Consider the following 18,602-nt stretch of genomic DNA (forward strand, 5'->3'; position numbering starts at 1 on the left):
GCACTTATATAGCGACGTGCATGCACGTGTATGTGTGTGTGTGGCTGCTTGTACTAGTCCGGACTGATGCCGATTTATAGTGCTAGCTCACTGAGATACCATGCCGCAGTTTAACATGAATACCCCACTCAGACACAGTATACTGACACCGAGCCGACCAGTCCTTGTTTTAGCCCCTTAATGCTGAGCGCCAGACAGGGTAACAACAAGTACAATCTTTTAACGTCTTTTTGTATGACGCGCCCCGGGATCGAACTCTGGACCTTCCGCTCTCCGGGCGGACGTTCTACCACTAGACCACGGAGGCGGTCCTCTACCAGGAGAGGCCGGAACCAATGAATTGGCTCTTCAACACGTTCAAGACTGGAGAAATCGATAGTTTAGTTGTATGCATCAAGTACTCAGTAGTGCTTGGTCTTATTCTTTAATCAATGTAATGTTAAGTTGACATTTGAAAAGCCGGGTCGCCTCAGTACTTCAAGCCACTTAAGCCAGGGAAAATCAACTTAAATAAACATTACATGTTGAAAGTCCTCCTGCTGATGTGAACAGTGGTAAATGTAATTACGTACCTTTCATACGTCTGCTTCATCTTTTTACACGCAACATACGTCCCATCTTTGGTATTTTGGCATTTGAGTACATCAGAAAAGGTACCTTCACCTTTTTTGCCTAATATCCTGTATTCTGAAACAGTCAAATTAAACAGATTAATGTCACAGGATGCAAACAGTATGTCATATATGGAACCATATATCACAGACCAGGGGTGGTGGGGTAGTCTGGCCATGGGTACAATGTGTGAATTTCTGGTGTCCACGACCATGATATTGCTGGAATATTGCTAAAAGTAACGTAAAACACTCACAATTACATGGGTGGTCAGGCTCGCTGACTTGGTTTGATACATGTCATCGTATCCCATTTCTGTGGACCGATGCTCATGATGTCAATCACTGTATTGTCTGATCCAGACTCAATTATTTACAGACTGCGTCATATAGCTGGAATATTGCTGAGTGCGGTGTTAAAAACAACAAACAAACAAACATGTAATACTTAGGGGGAGGGACAGCTAGAGAAACAATATTTTTTCAGTTTAAACTTCAACACACACATATTCGTTTGTGAATGGATACGATGAACAATTTAGTTCTTTCTCGCAACACATTTTTTTCCGTGGAAAGGGATACAAACAATTTCATTCTTTTTCACAACACATTTTTTCATGATATTCAGCAAACATTTATTGGGGGGAACTGGGATATGACTTTTATGGCATTATTCTTCAGATGTTTCAGGTTTATCCATGATTAATCGTCCAGAGTGGGATTCTGGAGAAGAATGGGTACACAATATCTCATGCTTGTTACAACAGGCGTTTGACCCATGAGGAGTGGAGTAATGAAAAGATGGTGTATATTGTTAGTAATAGTGAGTTCTTTGTTACAATAACAGATATGTTGGGCTTTATGCATTTACATGATAAAGGTGCATCATCAAATTTGTATTTGGATTTTTCTCCTTGAAATGGAAAGCTTTGGGTAGTCTTTCGTGAAATTTGTTCCATTGTCTCTGCATAGTTTCAAAGTCTTTAACTGCTAGATTGACATATTAAACATGAGAGAAACAAAGGCAGTTTAATTGACTTGAAGAAATGGGATGGGACTGCCAATTGCAACAATTAACACAACATTCTAAACAATTTAGGGGGTGTATTGCCTGGCATTTTGTATTGCAATATACTGCGATACTTAAGTCTGTATTGTGATAAGTATTGCAACATATTGCCATTGACATACAGTCTTCTTCACCCTTCATGTTCAAAGAACTCGCACCATACATCATGTTTTCCCTAGATGCCGGGAGCGATAACACAGTTGTGTGGGGTAATACCATGCAGTCCTACTGACCATATCCATTATAAAATCGCCACAGAAACCGCCAGGTGGATGGAAAGGCAGATAGTTACTATAAATTTACATTTTTAATGTTAGCGATAAATTATCATCGCAATATGTTATCATAATACTTATCATGGAATAACCAAATAAAAATTAACCACAATTGTTCATTTGTCTCTGTGACAAACAAGTAAACCTTGGACTCAACATTCTCCAACAGCAGCTGCAATATATTTCTTACCTCCTTGCTGATGTTATACCTAAGGATATGAAACTTAACAACCCTGCTGTTCAATAATAGCATGTTTCACATGTTTAAGGAGTATGAAGCTGATTATATAGCATTACTTTCAAGGTTGTACTCCCTCTGTGTTGCCATATCAACCACATTGATAATCAATTTTGAGACTATGGAGATTTGTCCTGTATACCTATCTATAGAAAGTGGGGAACATCCAAATAGGTTACCTAGGCCACACAGCACCACCTTGGTCCTAGCACAGAGGGACATGTTGTTTTTGTTTGTTTGTTGTCTAACGACGCACTCAGTAATATTCCAGCTATATGGCGGCGATCTGTAAATAATCGAGCCTGCTACAGACAATCGAGTGTTTGACAAAATGAGCATCAATTTACACAATTGGGATGTGACATGCATCAACTCGGATCTTAACAGGTCATAGTGACATGTAGATACCCAGTAAATATAGATGTATTGAATTCAACTGTTCTCCTCACCATTGCATTCAAATTATTTTCAATCTTATATTGCGTATTTCACTCACCGGTAAATCCTGGAGACTATGTCTGTACAGTTGATTATTTCCAGATTTATTTTACCAGACAATCTTAATCTCTGCACATAAAACAATGTCTTGCATAAGATAAATACAATTGAAACTGTAAATCAGCATGTGGTGTTATATTGCTAATTTCACATTTTCATTGACCAAGTTGGTTATTTCCTGTACATTAACCTGAAGTTATACAATGCAGTCTTTGACTGCGCACCATATATGGAATAGCATAACTCCCCGAAATATACAATGAATGGGAGGTGCACATTATGCTTGGGTGTACACAAGATATACATGTAAGTGTGGTAATATACACAATTCTTTCAGTGTTTTCTTGCCAAACAAGGACTCGCTGAACAGTAGTGGGACAATTTGTACTTATATTTATGACGGGCATAAGAAACCAAAGCAGTCTGTGTAGGGATATAGTAATAACAGCATACTGGGAATATGACACTTCTTGATACAATTGAACTGTTTTATTTTATGCTAAAATGCCAGTCCTGGTGACAACTGGCTTGGTGATTGGTTGATTGCATCCTTCCCCCACATAATATCAACCACTATATTCACAGGCTGCCATGAACTAGATGGAATATTCTGTTGGAGCATATACAATCCTTATAAACAGGAAGTAAGTGGTATATAAAACTTGATGTGATTCCTCTTTACCAAAATCTGAATTAAATCAAGAAAAAAGGTCATACATGCTACTCAACTTTGACTGGGATAAGCAGATATGTCATTCTGATAAAATATACACTTGACATATTAAAGAAAGATTGAAAACATCCCTATCAAAAGAGGGGTAGAATATATTGACCCTGTTCAGACATGGGTTGGAGGTTGTCTCCAGTAACATATGCTTGTAATACTTATGGACTGGACATTTATTTGAGGGGAGACATTGTGAAATGTCCATGCTTTCATGATTAGTCTGTATTATGTTCTATAACCCTCCCCTCAAGTGTGTCATATGTTTTGGTGACCCCCCCTAGCACCAGATTGATTATTTATAGGCTGCCATGATATGTGGGGTATATTGCTGACTGCATGTGGGGTCTGTTAGCTAAACAACATTCACATTCAAAATATGGCTACGACTGTTTGAAGAAGCAGAACAGCAATAACATATGTATCTCTTTCTTATATTTGTTTCCTGCCAGGATCAGTGTTTGAATAATATTTTGAATGCTTGACTGTGCGTATGTTTTGTCACATTTTTTAAAAATCACCTTGGCACCATTTCCAATACTTGTATTTAATTTTTCCCAAATGTATACATACATTGTCTTCAGAATGTGAGGGTGACCATTGCCCTGGATGACCATCCTCCTCATGTAACAGGGAAAAGGTGAAATAAAATGCTTAAATTTTTTTTTTAAATATGGCTACGACATATATTATTTCATAGTACTCTGGGTTTTTTCAAATTTGCTAGAGCTAATGATTAAATACATAGAAGGGTAATTATATATTTAAACCAAAGGAAAATATTGATCTCGCTTAAAAGGCGAGGTTGTATAGATACAAGAGTAATGAAGTGATGCATGTATGTGGTCTGAGGTTCATGACGGATTAATGAAGAGATTGCGCTGGAAAGACCAAGTTGTGATAGCTCAACACTAAATATAGACGGTTAACCAACACTACCACTTCTCTGTTGATCTTAAACCTCTGAAGCATCGGGTTCTATACCTTATTCATGGTAGGAAGAGCCAAACACTTTCATAGAGCCACAAGACTCTGTATCTCACCTCAATTATGACTCTGTAGCTCACCTGTATTATAAAGACGTTTCACTTCACTTCACTTTATTCAGTACTTGTAGGCCACGGGCCTTTCTGTACAGACGAAATTCAATTTAGGTGCAAAGACGTTTCAACCTTATACAAAGTAAGTAAGTGAGTATGGTTCTGTGCAGCTTTTAGCAATATTCCAGCAATATCACCGCAGGGTACACAGAAATGGGCTTCACACATTGTACCCAAGTCGGGAATCGATCCTGGTCCTTGGTGAAATGAGCGAACACTTTAACCACTTGGCTACTCCACCGTCCCCCTATTAAAAGTATTATGACATTATGCACATATGTTATGGACGTGAAATCATCACTGGTAAAATAGGTGAACTGAAAATGATACCAAGGTCCAGAACAGTTCAGCTTTTCAGCTTTTCCTCAACCCCTGAATAAATGTAGTGTTAGATTTGAACTAAAGAGTGAGTGAGTGAAAATTAATCATATAATCAATATTATAGCCATATCGTGACTAAATCTAGTTACACATTATTAATACATAAATGTATACCATGAAACCTGTTGGCAAAGGACAGTAAAAGACCTAGATTAATACAGATATAGACTTAAAACTAGTATTTAACCATAAACATTGATTAAATATGGGTTATCAGTTATAGATCACCAGCAACCAAAGTTAGGCCACCATACTGGGGACCATGGGTACTTCTGTGAGAGTGAGTGAGTGCAATCATTGTAGGGTCATTGTCATCACTGCTAGTATCAACAACCTACTATTTTATATCCAATCCTTCTTACAGAATGTGAACAGCTGCCAGTTATAAGTGTTATTATCACCAATTTGAATTTGAATCTCCTTAAAAATACCAAATGAAACTAATTTTGATGACTGGCTTGATATTTGGCATCTAAAGTAAGAAATTGAAGAACATAGCTCAATACCGTTTTATGAGGCCAATATGTTACATTAATGACCCTTAGGAAATGTTGGAAAAAGTTTTATTATTTTATTATTATTTTATATACCCCTCAAAAGAAGTGAAAGTATATATTTAAAAGTTTTGTGTGTTATCAGGTAACACAATAACGTTTTCAACTGACGATGTGTTTTCCACAAAATGACACCAAATCACAAAATGCATGCCTCCTTTACCACAAAGCTGTATCAGTACAGGGACAGGGACAGGGAAAGTGAATTTCCCTACAACTGTTGACCTGTATCTCAGTGTAACAGGTGGTGTGAACAGTTGAACGTCCTTGCATGGACGCTCACATGGTAAGCTTCATCAGAATCCTGTTTCAGGCTTCATCCTTTCTAGCATCAACACATCAACTAGGGGGCGGTTGGGTAGCCTAGTGGTTAAAGCGTTCTTTCGGTACGCCGAATACACGGGTTCGATTCCCGACATGGGCACAATGTGTGAAGCCCATTTCTGGTGTCCTCAGGTGCCAGACATAAACAGCTGTTACTAAACAGGTCAATAATAAGTTATTGTTGCACAATAATATCAACTGTAACCACAACCTCATCTGGATGATATAAGAAGACATCACATCTTGATCTGGATGATAAAACAAGACATCCCATCGTCGTCTGGATGATATAACAAGACATTACATCTTATGGACTATCATCTTGACTGGTTGGACGTGTGATCGGTGCTATTCTCGCTGCATTGCACGAAGCAACACATATCGGGGGAACAATATACTGGATATATCATAACAAACGAGAAAAAATAAAGGGCTGCAGCTAGACTTACATGTGTTTTGTTGTTGATTAGTGTATACGCGACTTGCAAGGATAACACTATAAGTCAACATCATATGCGCAGTCAAAAACTACATCCTATCCTTTCACTGAATTCAAGTAAACCAACAATTGATAACAAACTTTGTCAATAAAAATGTGAAATTTGAGATGACATATCACCAGACATTATGAGTTACAATTCCGTTAGGCATTGTTTTATATGAAGAAATTAAGATTACCATATGTATTTTCTTGCAAACTAAGCTGGATAGCAATCAGCTGTACGCACATTTCTACCAATCTACCAGTGATTTGGTTAAAAAATACTTCAAATACTTTTCAGGCAATAACAAAAATTTGAAACTGAAAGTATTATTTTATCAGAAATAATAGTTTCCAATATCAGGGTATTTTAGTTGCAGCTTTTGTTATATATATTTAAAATAATAATACCCATAAGCGTAGCACTTTGGAATAACTATTGCTATTACTAAATATTTTTGGTACGTATGGAAAAATTTGTTCTGTCAACGTTTTTGCAGCAGTAAATGAATGAAAACAAAATCACACAAGCATACTACATAACATGTAATACATTCACCATATCAGACCTGGATTATAACACATTCTTAGACACCAGACATGAGAAATGCCAAACGTGAACCACTGACTGCTATATATCCTTGACATCCTCAGAGGCAGGGGAGAACGTTATTGAGTTATTTTTCATAGTCTTTGTCAGGTAATCTGAGTGGTCCCACCACTAATTACACCGGTAATAAAGTCATTAACTGAGCATCAAGTGAATGACAACTACACAGGTGTAGGGTTAAACCATAGAACATGGATGACAACAAGGGAGTAATTGTTGTTTCATATGCAATTTGCCTGAAAAATAAGGGTCGTTGCTGTTTTGAGTATATGAACTGAACTTCATTGTTGTAAAAAATAATACTTACACATATTTGCTATATACTAAACTACATAATTGTACATAAATTTACACATGCAGAGGTATTCGCAAGGTGAAAGGTTATAGTATATAATCAGCCAAACATCTGGATTTGCTGGTCCAGGGTCTACTTTGTTGGGTCGGCTAGACAGTGCCGGCTGGACAGTGCCGGCTAGACAACTGAGAGTTGGAGTGTTGTTTCCCTTTTACACCCTGGGTTGGAGACCATATTCCTCACTCCTCACAGCATGGTATACAGCTGTAATTATTACCACATCCACTTATACCAAAAGACCCGTGAAGATTCCGGGGTAGAATAGGTCTTCAGCAACCCATGCTTGCCGTAAAAGGCGACTAACGTGATCAGGTGGTCAGGCTCCCTGACTTGGTTGATGCATGTCATCGATCCCAATTGCGTGGATCGATGCTCGTGATATCAATCACTGGATTGTCTGGTCTAGATTCGATTATTTACAGACCGCCTTTGTATAGCTCGAATATTGTGCGACGTTAAAGAACAAACAAACTAAGTAGTGATTACCATTGTTTAGCAATGTAGGACAGACTCGATTATTTACAGACCGCAGTCATATAGCGGGAATATTGCCGAGTGCGGCGTTAAACATCAAACCAACCAACCAACCAACTTATACCAAAAACCCACAAAGACAGATCCATATCCTCCCTTGATATGCGAGACCGTGGTATGGCCCCCCCAGGTTTGTACACACAGAAGGGGTGATAGTGTCTATTCACAGCCTGATCACCTGCGTACAAAGCAGTGTCTACAAGCTTTCGCACAAGTCATAACAGAAGTGGTTGTTTGATATATAGACCCTCTTCATTGGTAATACTTACTGCCAATATGTAATAAATAGAGGATTCATCACGAGTGTTTTTTGATATGGGAAATATCAACCAAGTCTTAGTTAATCGGTATTTGCCGAGCCTTTGGCGAGGCAAATACCGATTAACGGGACGAGGTTGATATTTCCCATATTAAAAAACACGAGTGATGAATTCTATTTATCATTTTTGCTTCCCTATTAAGGAATAATTGCATTAACAATAACATCAGCAACTTGTCGAAATCTTACGTATAGATCGTGCGTAGTGATACATGTTTTCCATAGCCGTGTAAACCAAAATAAACAACCTCTTAACTCCTTTATGGCATATTCCTTCGCTGAGAAAAAAAAGTACCATCAACCTGTAACCTGTAATATCCATTTGTCAACACGGATATCACTGTAGCACTTCCCCTTTGATCTATTAAAACATTGTCTCCAACATCAAAGGTATCCATGTTGTTTGTAAACACCTACTCACGTGCACCGGCGAAAAAAGTCCCACTTCCGGTTATCTAATTTGCATATCTAATTTGCATACTTATGTCATTGGGGTATGACATACATGTTTTTATGTCATAAGCTTATGTCATGGATAAATGCTTTAGTTAAATGATAAACCTGTCTTGATTGCGTCACAACTGTCTTATAAGCCGGCCCATTTATGTCCATAATGAGAGTGTCATTTCAAGTACACACAACCTCCATGAACAAACATGCAGTTAAAAATTTGAAAGGAAGGAAAACTATTTAGATGTTTTTCTATGAGGCAGAAGTTCTGCAGGTTTTATAAACATTGTAAACTATTTCTGGGAGTATACTTAATAAACTTATAAGAATTATATAATCTGTCTGAACACTTATCTCTGTTATCTGACACAGTCACAGACATGAGAGTAAGTGAGTGAGTGAGTTAGTGAGAGAGTGAGTGAGTGAGTGAGTGAGTGAGTGAGTGAGTGAGTGAGTGAGTGAGTGAGTGAGTGAAAGAGAGAGAGAGAGAGAGAGAGAGAGAGAGAGAGAGAGAGAGTGAGTGAGTGAGTGAGTGAGTGGGAGGGAGGGTGGGTGGGTGGGTGGGTGGGTGTTTGAGTGAGTGACAGTGAGTGAGTGAGTGAGTGACAGTGAGTGTGTGAGTGAGTGACAGAGAGAGAGAGAGAGAGAGAGAGAGAGAGTGAGTGAGTGAGTGAGTGAGTGGTTTAAAGCTGCTTGGAACAGTATTTCGGTTATATCATGGCATATCAGCTTGGAATGGAGAAAAGCTTGGAGTGATGCAGGTCTTAGATGTTAAAGTCATGAGAACTGATATGGTGCTGACAAACCTAGAAAGTCAACCAAGGCAATTTGCCTCTTTCCTCTAGCCAGATGTAGTGGTCTCTCATCAAAGGTTTGTAGCATGCAAAAGGGATACAACTCTGCACAGCAAATTCCAGGCCATAAATGACTGGGCCACCCACATGACAGTCATTAGAACTCAATCTCAATAACATAAGCTGACAGACTATGTGGTTTTAAGTATGACCAACTCTTGTGGAAAGTGCTGTCTCAAGTAACGTTGACATTTACTATGAATTTCTTAAAGAAACACATGTATAATTACAGTGGGTTTATTGACATCATTTCATGTAACAAGTTGGCAATTCAAAGTTTAAGTTCCTGAATATTAAAAACATAATCCTTACTTGGTCTATTGGCTAAAGTCGTAAACCAAGTAATTCATTCAGCATTTACTACTACTTGGTAAATAGAAAACCTTAATGTTCCACAGTTCCATACAAAGTATACTGCTAAATAAGTATGAGACCTGTGAAGATACGGGTTCGAATAGGTCTGCAAAACCCATACTTGACATAAAAGGTGACTATGCTTGTTGTAAGAGGCGACTAACTTGGTTGATGCACGTCATCGTATCCAAGTTGTGTGGATCAATGCGTGTGATGTCAATCACTGGATTGTCTGGTTCAGGCTTATATCTTTACAGATTGCCGTCATATAGCTGGAATATTGCTAGTGTAATGTTTAACAACAAACAAATAAACAAACAAATAAGCATGATCAGGTGACATTAGACACATGCTAGATATGATATTAAAAATACATGTAATGTTAAATTACATGTTGCAAAATCTGATTGACATGTTAAAAATGAATGGGAGTGTGTGCTGCAATGTAATTAATTTATTCAATAAAACCTGAAAATCTGTTTATCTCATAATTCTAAGGCTGCAAGCAGATGGCAGCATATTGAGAGAGGTGATCCATGGCTGCATGGCAGTATCTGTTCCTGAATAATACCATTTAATACATGCAGTGGACTCAAACCAGGAAGTAGACAGCTTTATCAGTTTGTAGTTATCATTTATTCATAAAATGGACCATATCCACACTAAAAACTACCTGGTTCAGTTCAGGGGGTGGTGGAAGGGGCAAGAGTGAGGGGGGGAGAGAGTGAGGGGGGAGAAGGAGAGAGGGGGAGAGAGTGAAGGGGGGAATGGAGAGAAGGGGAGAGATTGAAGGGGGAATGGAGAGAGGGAGAGAGAATGAAGGGGAGATGGAGAGGGGGAGAGAATGAGGGAGGAGATGGAGAAGGGGGGAGAGAATGAGGGGGAGATGGAGAGGGGGAGAGAATGAGGGAGGAGATGGAGAAGGGGGGAGAGAATGAGGGGGAGATGGAGAGAGGGGGAGAGAGAATAAAGGGGTGAATGGTGAGAGGGAGTGAGAATGAGGGGGGAGATGGAGAGATGGGGAGAGAGTGAAGAGGGAATGGAGAGATGGGGAGAGGGGGGGAGAGTGAGGGGGGAGATTGAGAGAGGGGGAGACAGTGAAGGGGGGAAGGGAGAGAAGGGGAGAGTGAGGAGGGAAATGGAGAGAGGAGGAGAGAAAGATCGAGGGGAGGGAGAACACAGGAGGTGCACACAGTGTTTTCACAGCCACCTTACACGTCAACCAGTGTCAACCCTCTCCTATTTTGGTCCAATTCACAAACTTGGTTAATGCGCACCCCCTTTTTCTAAATCTTTAATCCGCCACTGTCCTTGTTGTAATTCATAAGAGTCTTAAATTTCCTGTACCAGAATGTAATAAATGAAAAAATAAGTACTGGCATTTAATCAACATTAAATCATTAATACAACATTGTCAATATTTGTCGAAATAAAATTGCATCTGACCTAGTTACATAACAATGCATGGAGAAACATAACAATGTCCCTACCGCCCTACTAATCCCACAAGTCACTAACATACAGAATAAATAAACAAACATGTTGCTATATTGTCCAGTGGTGTTGCTTGTAGTTAATGATGGCTACCTCGCTATGTGAACACACATGGTTCAGCTTCTGATCCCCAAGTATTGATATATGTCCTGTCCTGACTGATACACTTAATATGGTCATACCTTGACAGTTTGTTATTTCACCTTGTCAATCTGTGTCATCCCACTCAGGCCAGGGCCTGTTCCACAAAGCAGTCTTAGCTCTAAGGTGATCGCAGCTCCCATACTTTAACATAGGCTTACAATTATCATAGCGCTAAGGTGATCGTAGCTCCCATACTTTAACATAGGCTTACAATTATTGTAGCGCAAAGGTGATCGTAGCTCCCATACTTTAACATATATATATATAGACTTACAATCATCGTAGCTCTAAGGTGATCGTAGCTGCCATACTTTAACATAGGCTTACAATTATAGTAGCGCAAAGGTGATCGTAGCTCCCATACTTTAACATATATATATATAGCCTTACAATCATCGTAGCTCTAAGGTGATCGTAGCTGCCATACTTTAACATAGGCTTACAATTATTGTAGCGCAAAGGTGATCGTAGCTCCCATACTTTAACATATATATATAGACTTACAATCATCGTAGCTCTAAGGTGATCGTAGCTCCCATACTTTAACATAGGCTTACAATTATCACAGCGCTAAGGTGATCGTAGCTCCCATACTTAAACATAGGCTTACAATTATCGCAGTGCTAAGGTGATTGTAACTCCCATACTTTAACATAGGCTTACAATTATCATAGCGCTAAGGTGATCATAGCTCCTATACTTTAACATATATATATAGACTTACAATCATCGTAGCTCTAAGGTGATCGTGACTCCCATATTTTAACATAGGCTAACGATCATTGCAGCGCTAAGGTGATGGTAACTCTTATACTTTACTATAGGTTCACACACACACACACACACACACACACACACCACGCTGACAAAACAATATAAAAATTTTCCCAGTGCACTTGTAAAAACCATACTCACTCACTCCAATGCAAAAAGTAATTTCACTCAAACCTTTTTTTTTCAATTACTCAATTTTAATTGTACACGGTATTTCATTAAGTGTCAGTTTTCAAGGACCCAATAATTTTGCTCAATTTTAGAAGTCATTTGTTTAGGTTGTTTGCCATCAACAACATATAATTTACAATCTTTCAATCCTTTAAAGACACACATTGCATGTTTTTAAATGTAAATTTATGACTATCAATAAAATGTCAACGAGTTGAGAATGGGAAAGAACTGCTTTCTTAAAAATAAAGGAAGTCATTGGGCTCTTGACATTGAGGTGTGTCATTCAAACATAATATAAAACATCAACACCACAGAATAATCAGTCTATATTTTCTGCTGAAACAGATTTCAGTGGGCGTAAAAGACAAAACAGTGGTGAAAAATAATGGCATAATATTGTCATAAACATGATAAACAGCAATTTTGTAAACATTTGGTTGTAACACAATCATACCCATGTAGCCATCTGCCTGGTAAAGACAAGGTCACATGTAATTCAATCCATTGTCCAATATGTTATGTCAACTGCTATGCCAGCATCAATTCCATACCTCTGTAATACGAGCTAATATTTAATAAATGGCAAATAAAATGCAGACATGTAGTTATGTCATGAAAATATGACACAGAGAAAGAGTTGGTTGGTTTTATTGCACTCAGCAATATATTCAAGCTGTCTGTAAATAATCCAGTCTGGACCAGACAATCCACTGATTGACATCATGAGCATCCATCCACACAGTTGGGATCAGTGACATGCATCAACCAAGTCAGCGAGTCTGACCACCCAATCCCGTTAGTCGCCCCTTATGACAGTCATAATCACCGTTTACATCAAGCATGGGTTACTGAAGACCTAATCTAAACAGGATGTTCACGGGTCACACAGCGAAAGAGGGAGGTCGCCAATTTTATAACTTTATGAGGGGGGAAACATGAAAAATGTTATTATCATTTTTTAAGAGGGTCATAACAAAATGTTACATGTTATTTGGGAGTCATGAAGAAATGAAATAATGTTAGTTAACATGGGGAGTCATCAGTGAGTGAGTGAGTGAGTGAGTGAGTGAGTGAGTGAGTGAGTTAAAATTAATCATATCGGCAATATTATAGCCATATCGTGACTAAATCTAGTTACTCATTATTAATACATAAATTTATACCATAAAACCTGTTGGCAAAGGACAGTAAAAGACCTAGATTATTACAGATATAGACTTAAAACTAGTATTTAACCATAAACATTGATTAAATATGGGCTATAGATCACCAGCAACCAAAGTTAGGCCACCATAATGGGGACCCTGGGGACTTACGATACTTCTACTACCTGCATGGTTCCCCAGCAGGATTTACATCATCCCTTCAGCCGCCAGTGATTATAGACAATTTTAGCCATCAATTAAAACTAACAAATGTACGATGATTGTGGAAGGCCTAAATTTACTTTGAATGATCAGGGACTATAAATTTACAGTACTTTAACCCTCTTTGATGATACAACGATTAACAATCTCAGTTGCTCATTTAATCTACCAATTTCAAAACTTTTATTATTTTTTTACAAAACATTAATCAAGATTTTAGAAACAAATTTGTTTCCTTTAAAAACACTATAATTAAATGAGAACTAATACTATTACAAAGATTCTTAACAGATGATGATTTGAAATACTTATCCCTTGTGATGGCAAAATCAGCAGTCAAGCAGGACATGCTTGACCGTGATTCTGTCACCACAAGGGATACAAAATATGATACAGTCCTTAGTCAAGACAAATCTCACAACAACACATCCTGCCCCCAAAATTAATGATCAGTTGCTAAATTTAGGTCATGATTATAACCATGAAATCCAGATCTTAGCGAGTAAAGTCATTCTGAACATTTCAAAAAGATTACAATTAAACTTAACTTTATCATACATATGATATTATGACATGTATTTATTCAATTAATTGTATTTCTTTTGTACATTTGAGTATCTAATATGCTCAATGTATAACAGCTACCATGCAAATTGTGATTAAAACAATGTTAAACAAGTGTTAAACAAAATAAATCAAGAACTATAATTTGTCTTTCAAAATGGGTTAACATGAGTCTTATCACACATCTCCTTGTCTCCCAATGAAACTTATTCATATGTCATTAAATAAAAGCCACAAAATCCTTACAAAACAATGTATCTATATGCATGGTCCTGATGGCTTCTGAAGATATCTACATGCATTAAAATATATTACAATTTATTTCTGTACACCCTTTTTTTATCCACATCACTCTGTGGTATAACTCAAATAACTATATCGCTGTTGGCATGATGTTTTATGTTGTCAGAATCCTACAATTGAGTATGCTTTTCGCAGAGATTTCTTATGAACATGGAAGTGTTTTGTCGTTTTTATTTACTACATATATGTATCAAACTTCAATGGTTTTCAAATAGGTTTGTAAAACAAATACATTTAACACAAAATGTGTGCACAAGATCATACGAACAAACCAGCCATATTAGAGGGCACTCTGACAGCGCAACACTCACGCCCACATCTTCTACATTATTTACCAAAACATATATTAACCTAATTAAGTTAAAAGTGTTCACAATATTAGGAAATCGGTAATCAAAACATAACCTGCTGAACACGACTAAACCCACATTGAGAAACTCAACACTTTCGTGCATTCCAATTGTACCGTTAACTGCTTAAAAAACATCAGATTCCACTGAGTTGTGTATTTATTTCATATGTTTTATACACTAAAAATAATTCATAACCAACAATTCAAAACCTATAACCCGGTAAACATGTAAACATGATCACTCGTTCAGAACAATACAACACGCGTTGCCCACAGTACAGAAAATTCCATATAGTGATAGTATCAACAAGCAATTCCTGCTTTTAGTGTGTTCCCGTTGCATAGGACGCCTTGATTACTCACTTGATAACAGCAGGTTCATCCGGGCGAAGTTTGATGTGACATTGAACAAAGAAATGGTCAAACTAAATTCATGATTGTGTTAAAACAGTCGCCACAGTTATATTCATTTTAAAATCCTCGAAATATCAAGCAGGCGTATAAATCCATGTTGCCACTCGTTCGATTCACATTGAGCAGTCTGTCACAACATAAGACCTTTGACCTTTCTGTTCCGATTCCTACACCGCGTTAATTGCCCTGGGTGGGATTACGCGTAGAAGTGGATTACAATAAATGTTAGAGTAATCAAATCAGGAGAGCAAGAATATCAGCTATATTTGTTTGTTTAGAGATTACAGTACATATGTGATACAACTCGCACTATTTGAAGCGCGGAAGGATAACTCTGGCTAATTGTTCAGACTCGTTCGCGGTACGTCGTCTGCAAAGAGAACGGGTACTTGTAAAAGAAAGTCTGCATACATCGCTATGACGACAGTACACAAAGATTCGTTTTAGAGTATTATTAATTGGGATTCGTAAGACACTGTTTTATTAATGCATGTCATAAGCACATACAAGGATGTTCAATATTTCGTGACTGGGCTGTGATATTGATAACTTCCACCCTGTCGGCATGACTCCGCGCTTGGAGACGGGACGCTCTGGTTAGCGTCGCCAAGTTGTGAGGCGGCGCATGAATTCAGGACGTGTTCTAGGATTTGAACGTGTTCTATTATATATGATAAATATTAAAAGTCAGTATTCGGGTTATGCCGCAAGGACCAATCTGTATTAGCTATTCCACTTCAGTAATAGTAACTGCATGATCAACAATGAGTAGTCAGTAAAATGCTCGTTGATTGCATGGCCAGTAGTGTTCCTTGTTATTGCAGGACGTGAGAGTGAGAGGTGTGACATTTCTTTACGCGGACTATGAGTTTCTTTGTCCGAAATTCCTCTCCAAGGCACCAAACGGATATCTATATCTTGTTGGATTCCGAGTTCGAATCCAAAGTTCGCCCCAGATAATGATCTTGCTTTCAATTCGGACTTTCTTCCCGCATAAGCTTAATTGTGATAAAACTGAAATATTGCCCAAAGTGGAGTAAAACCAGTAAAAACCCAACTCACCATCGAGAAATAGAATGACATGTATGTGGCAAGCAAAGATTTAGAAAAACCCAAACAATGAATTATTTGTATGTAATTTGAAATTTGAAAAATGTGCATTATATTTTTGTAAGTCCAACTAGCACGTGTCAGGTCGTGATGCTGCGTACCATCTGTTCACGCCCGACCTGCCATGCAGGCAGCTAGCACGTTGCATGGTCCAGAGATCAGTTATTAACACAAGTATATCGACGCTCAGACAGCTGTGTATTCACAGCTGGTGCGGTACGGTTTCAGGTCGTTTGCAGTGACCCACAAATCTCAATGTCGCATGTGGCGTATTCTATACAAACCGACACATGAAGCTGACTTTATCCTCTAATCGTGTGCATCTCCGAAGTTGACAGGGAAACGCCCAACATGCAGGATTTCCCACATAGACCCTTAACATGTGGACAAAAGAATTAGTGACATATATAGAATAGGGCCCATTATAAACCATATGACATTCACTTGATTCAAATGATTTCTTCCAGTCAGACCGTGTTGTGAAAACAGTTCTATGGTATGGCTATACAATCAACGTGTGGATCACTTTGGTGACATTATTAATCATATATGTTGTTGACTTTAGATGAGCGTAAAGTCTAGAGGTTAAATTCACTAAAAAGTATCTTGCACATTCGCGGGTAATGAGTGAGTGAGTGAGTGAGTGAGTGAGCGCTGATATAACTGGAATACTGTTAAAAGCGGCGTTAAACCCAACTCACTCACTCACTCACTCACTCACTCACCCAATTGTGTGGATCGATGCTCATTATGTCAATTACTGGATTGTCTGGTCCAGACTCGATTATTTACAGACCGCCGTCATATAGCTGGAGTGCGGCGTTAAACAACAACTAACCGACCAACCATAATCGAGTTGAGGAACGATCATCTCAGGAGAAATGGAACACATACTATATGCACGAAACCAAACATGGTACATGCGTCATCAATACCCGAAGCAACACCCGTTAAGATCCGGGGTAGAATAGGTCTTCAGCAACCCATGCCTGCCGTAACAGGCGACTGTGCTTGTGGTAGGAGGCGACTAACGGGATCGGGTGGTCAGGTTCGCAGACTTGGTTGATGCATGTCATCGTATCCTAATTGTGTGGATCGATGCTCATTAAGTCAATCATTGGATTGTCTGATCTATACCCGATTGTTTACAGTCCGCTGTCATGTAACTGGAATATGGCCGAGTATGGCGTTAAACAACAAACAAACGACCATTCAAACCTAAAACAAGCTCCCATATACACATATGCAAACATAAACCATTCGTGTGCCACTAAATTATTCATACGACCCAGTGATATTTATTCATTATGTATGTAAATTAAATATTATGTTTATATTTGGATCCCAAGGATGCGTTGAGTTCATCCTGACATTACACCCACACGTAAATCAGTGCTATAATAAACATATTCCCTGTTTAGCGCCTGTCCTCACTCAAGTCGACGTGCTCATGCATAATCAGTATACTTAGCAGCAAAGTGCACTTGTGTTATGTATTATTCATGATTTTACTTCTGAAAGTATTACGTCACAATGACCTGATATCTGCCACCGTGACCGTGGCTTGCTGTTGAGGCTAAATGAGCTTATGTAAATAATATATATATATGCCATTACAGCAGGTTTGGTCGAAATGACTTAGAAACAATTGTGTTTGCTCTGATTTTCTTTATTAAAATTATTTAAGTTGTGTCAGGGCCAAACAAATAACGGCTGTAGGCCGATTGACTTGTTGTGCCATGTAATGGCGGACATATCTGGTGACATTTTGACCACCACAGCCGGAACATGCTGATTTATGAATGGACAATAACTCGAATTTTACGTATTCCGTACAGAAGCCACAATTTCGTCAAACTTATTTTACGGAGGCTTACGTCGCTTAAAGAGGCTTTTATGCGTCTGTCCTACGTTGCTAAACAATGGTACTCATTACTTTGTTTGTTTGTCCTTTAACGTCGCACTCCACAATATTCGAGCTATATGAAGGCGGTTTGTAAATAATCGAATCTAGACCAGACAATCCAGTGAATGACATCATGAGAATCGATCTACGCACCTGGGATACAATGACATGCATCAACCAAGTCAGCGAGTCTGACCATCCGATCCCGTTACGACAAGCATGGAGCTTGGAGCTTCACGGATATGTAGTCTGCAAATTGAAAATACAAA

General features: G+C 38.4%; 1 protein-coding gene across 2 annotated transcripts in view; it reads right to left on the reverse strand.

Annotated features, from left to right (window-relative positions):
• The window catches only part of LOC139443093 (MAPK/MAK/MRK overlapping kinase-like), a 57,058-nt gene extending 41,615 nt beyond the window's left edge, over positions 1-15,443 (reverse strand). For both annotated transcript variants that reach the window (XM_071224025.1, XM_071224024.1), the window contains exons 1-2: positions 15,267-15,443; positions 573-687 (exon numbers count right to left, since the gene is read on the reverse strand). In XM_071224025.1, coding sequence (XP_071080126.1) covers positions 573-687; positions 15,267-15,285 — 134 coding nt within the window. In that variant the 5' untranslated portion in view covers positions 15,286-15,443. The remainder of the gene's footprint in view (positions 1-572; positions 688-15,266) is intronic.
• Between the last annotated feature and the right edge of the window lie 3,159 nt (positions 15,444-18,602).

Source organism: Haliotis cracherodii, unplaced genomic scaffold (assembly GCF_022045235.1).
Source record: "Haliotis cracherodii isolate W230 unplaced genomic scaffold, xgHalCrac1.p SCAF_5, whole genome shotgun sequence".
Classification (NCBI taxonomy): Eukaryota; Metazoa; Mollusca; class Gastropoda; order Lepetellida; family Haliotidae; genus Haliotis; species Haliotis cracherodii.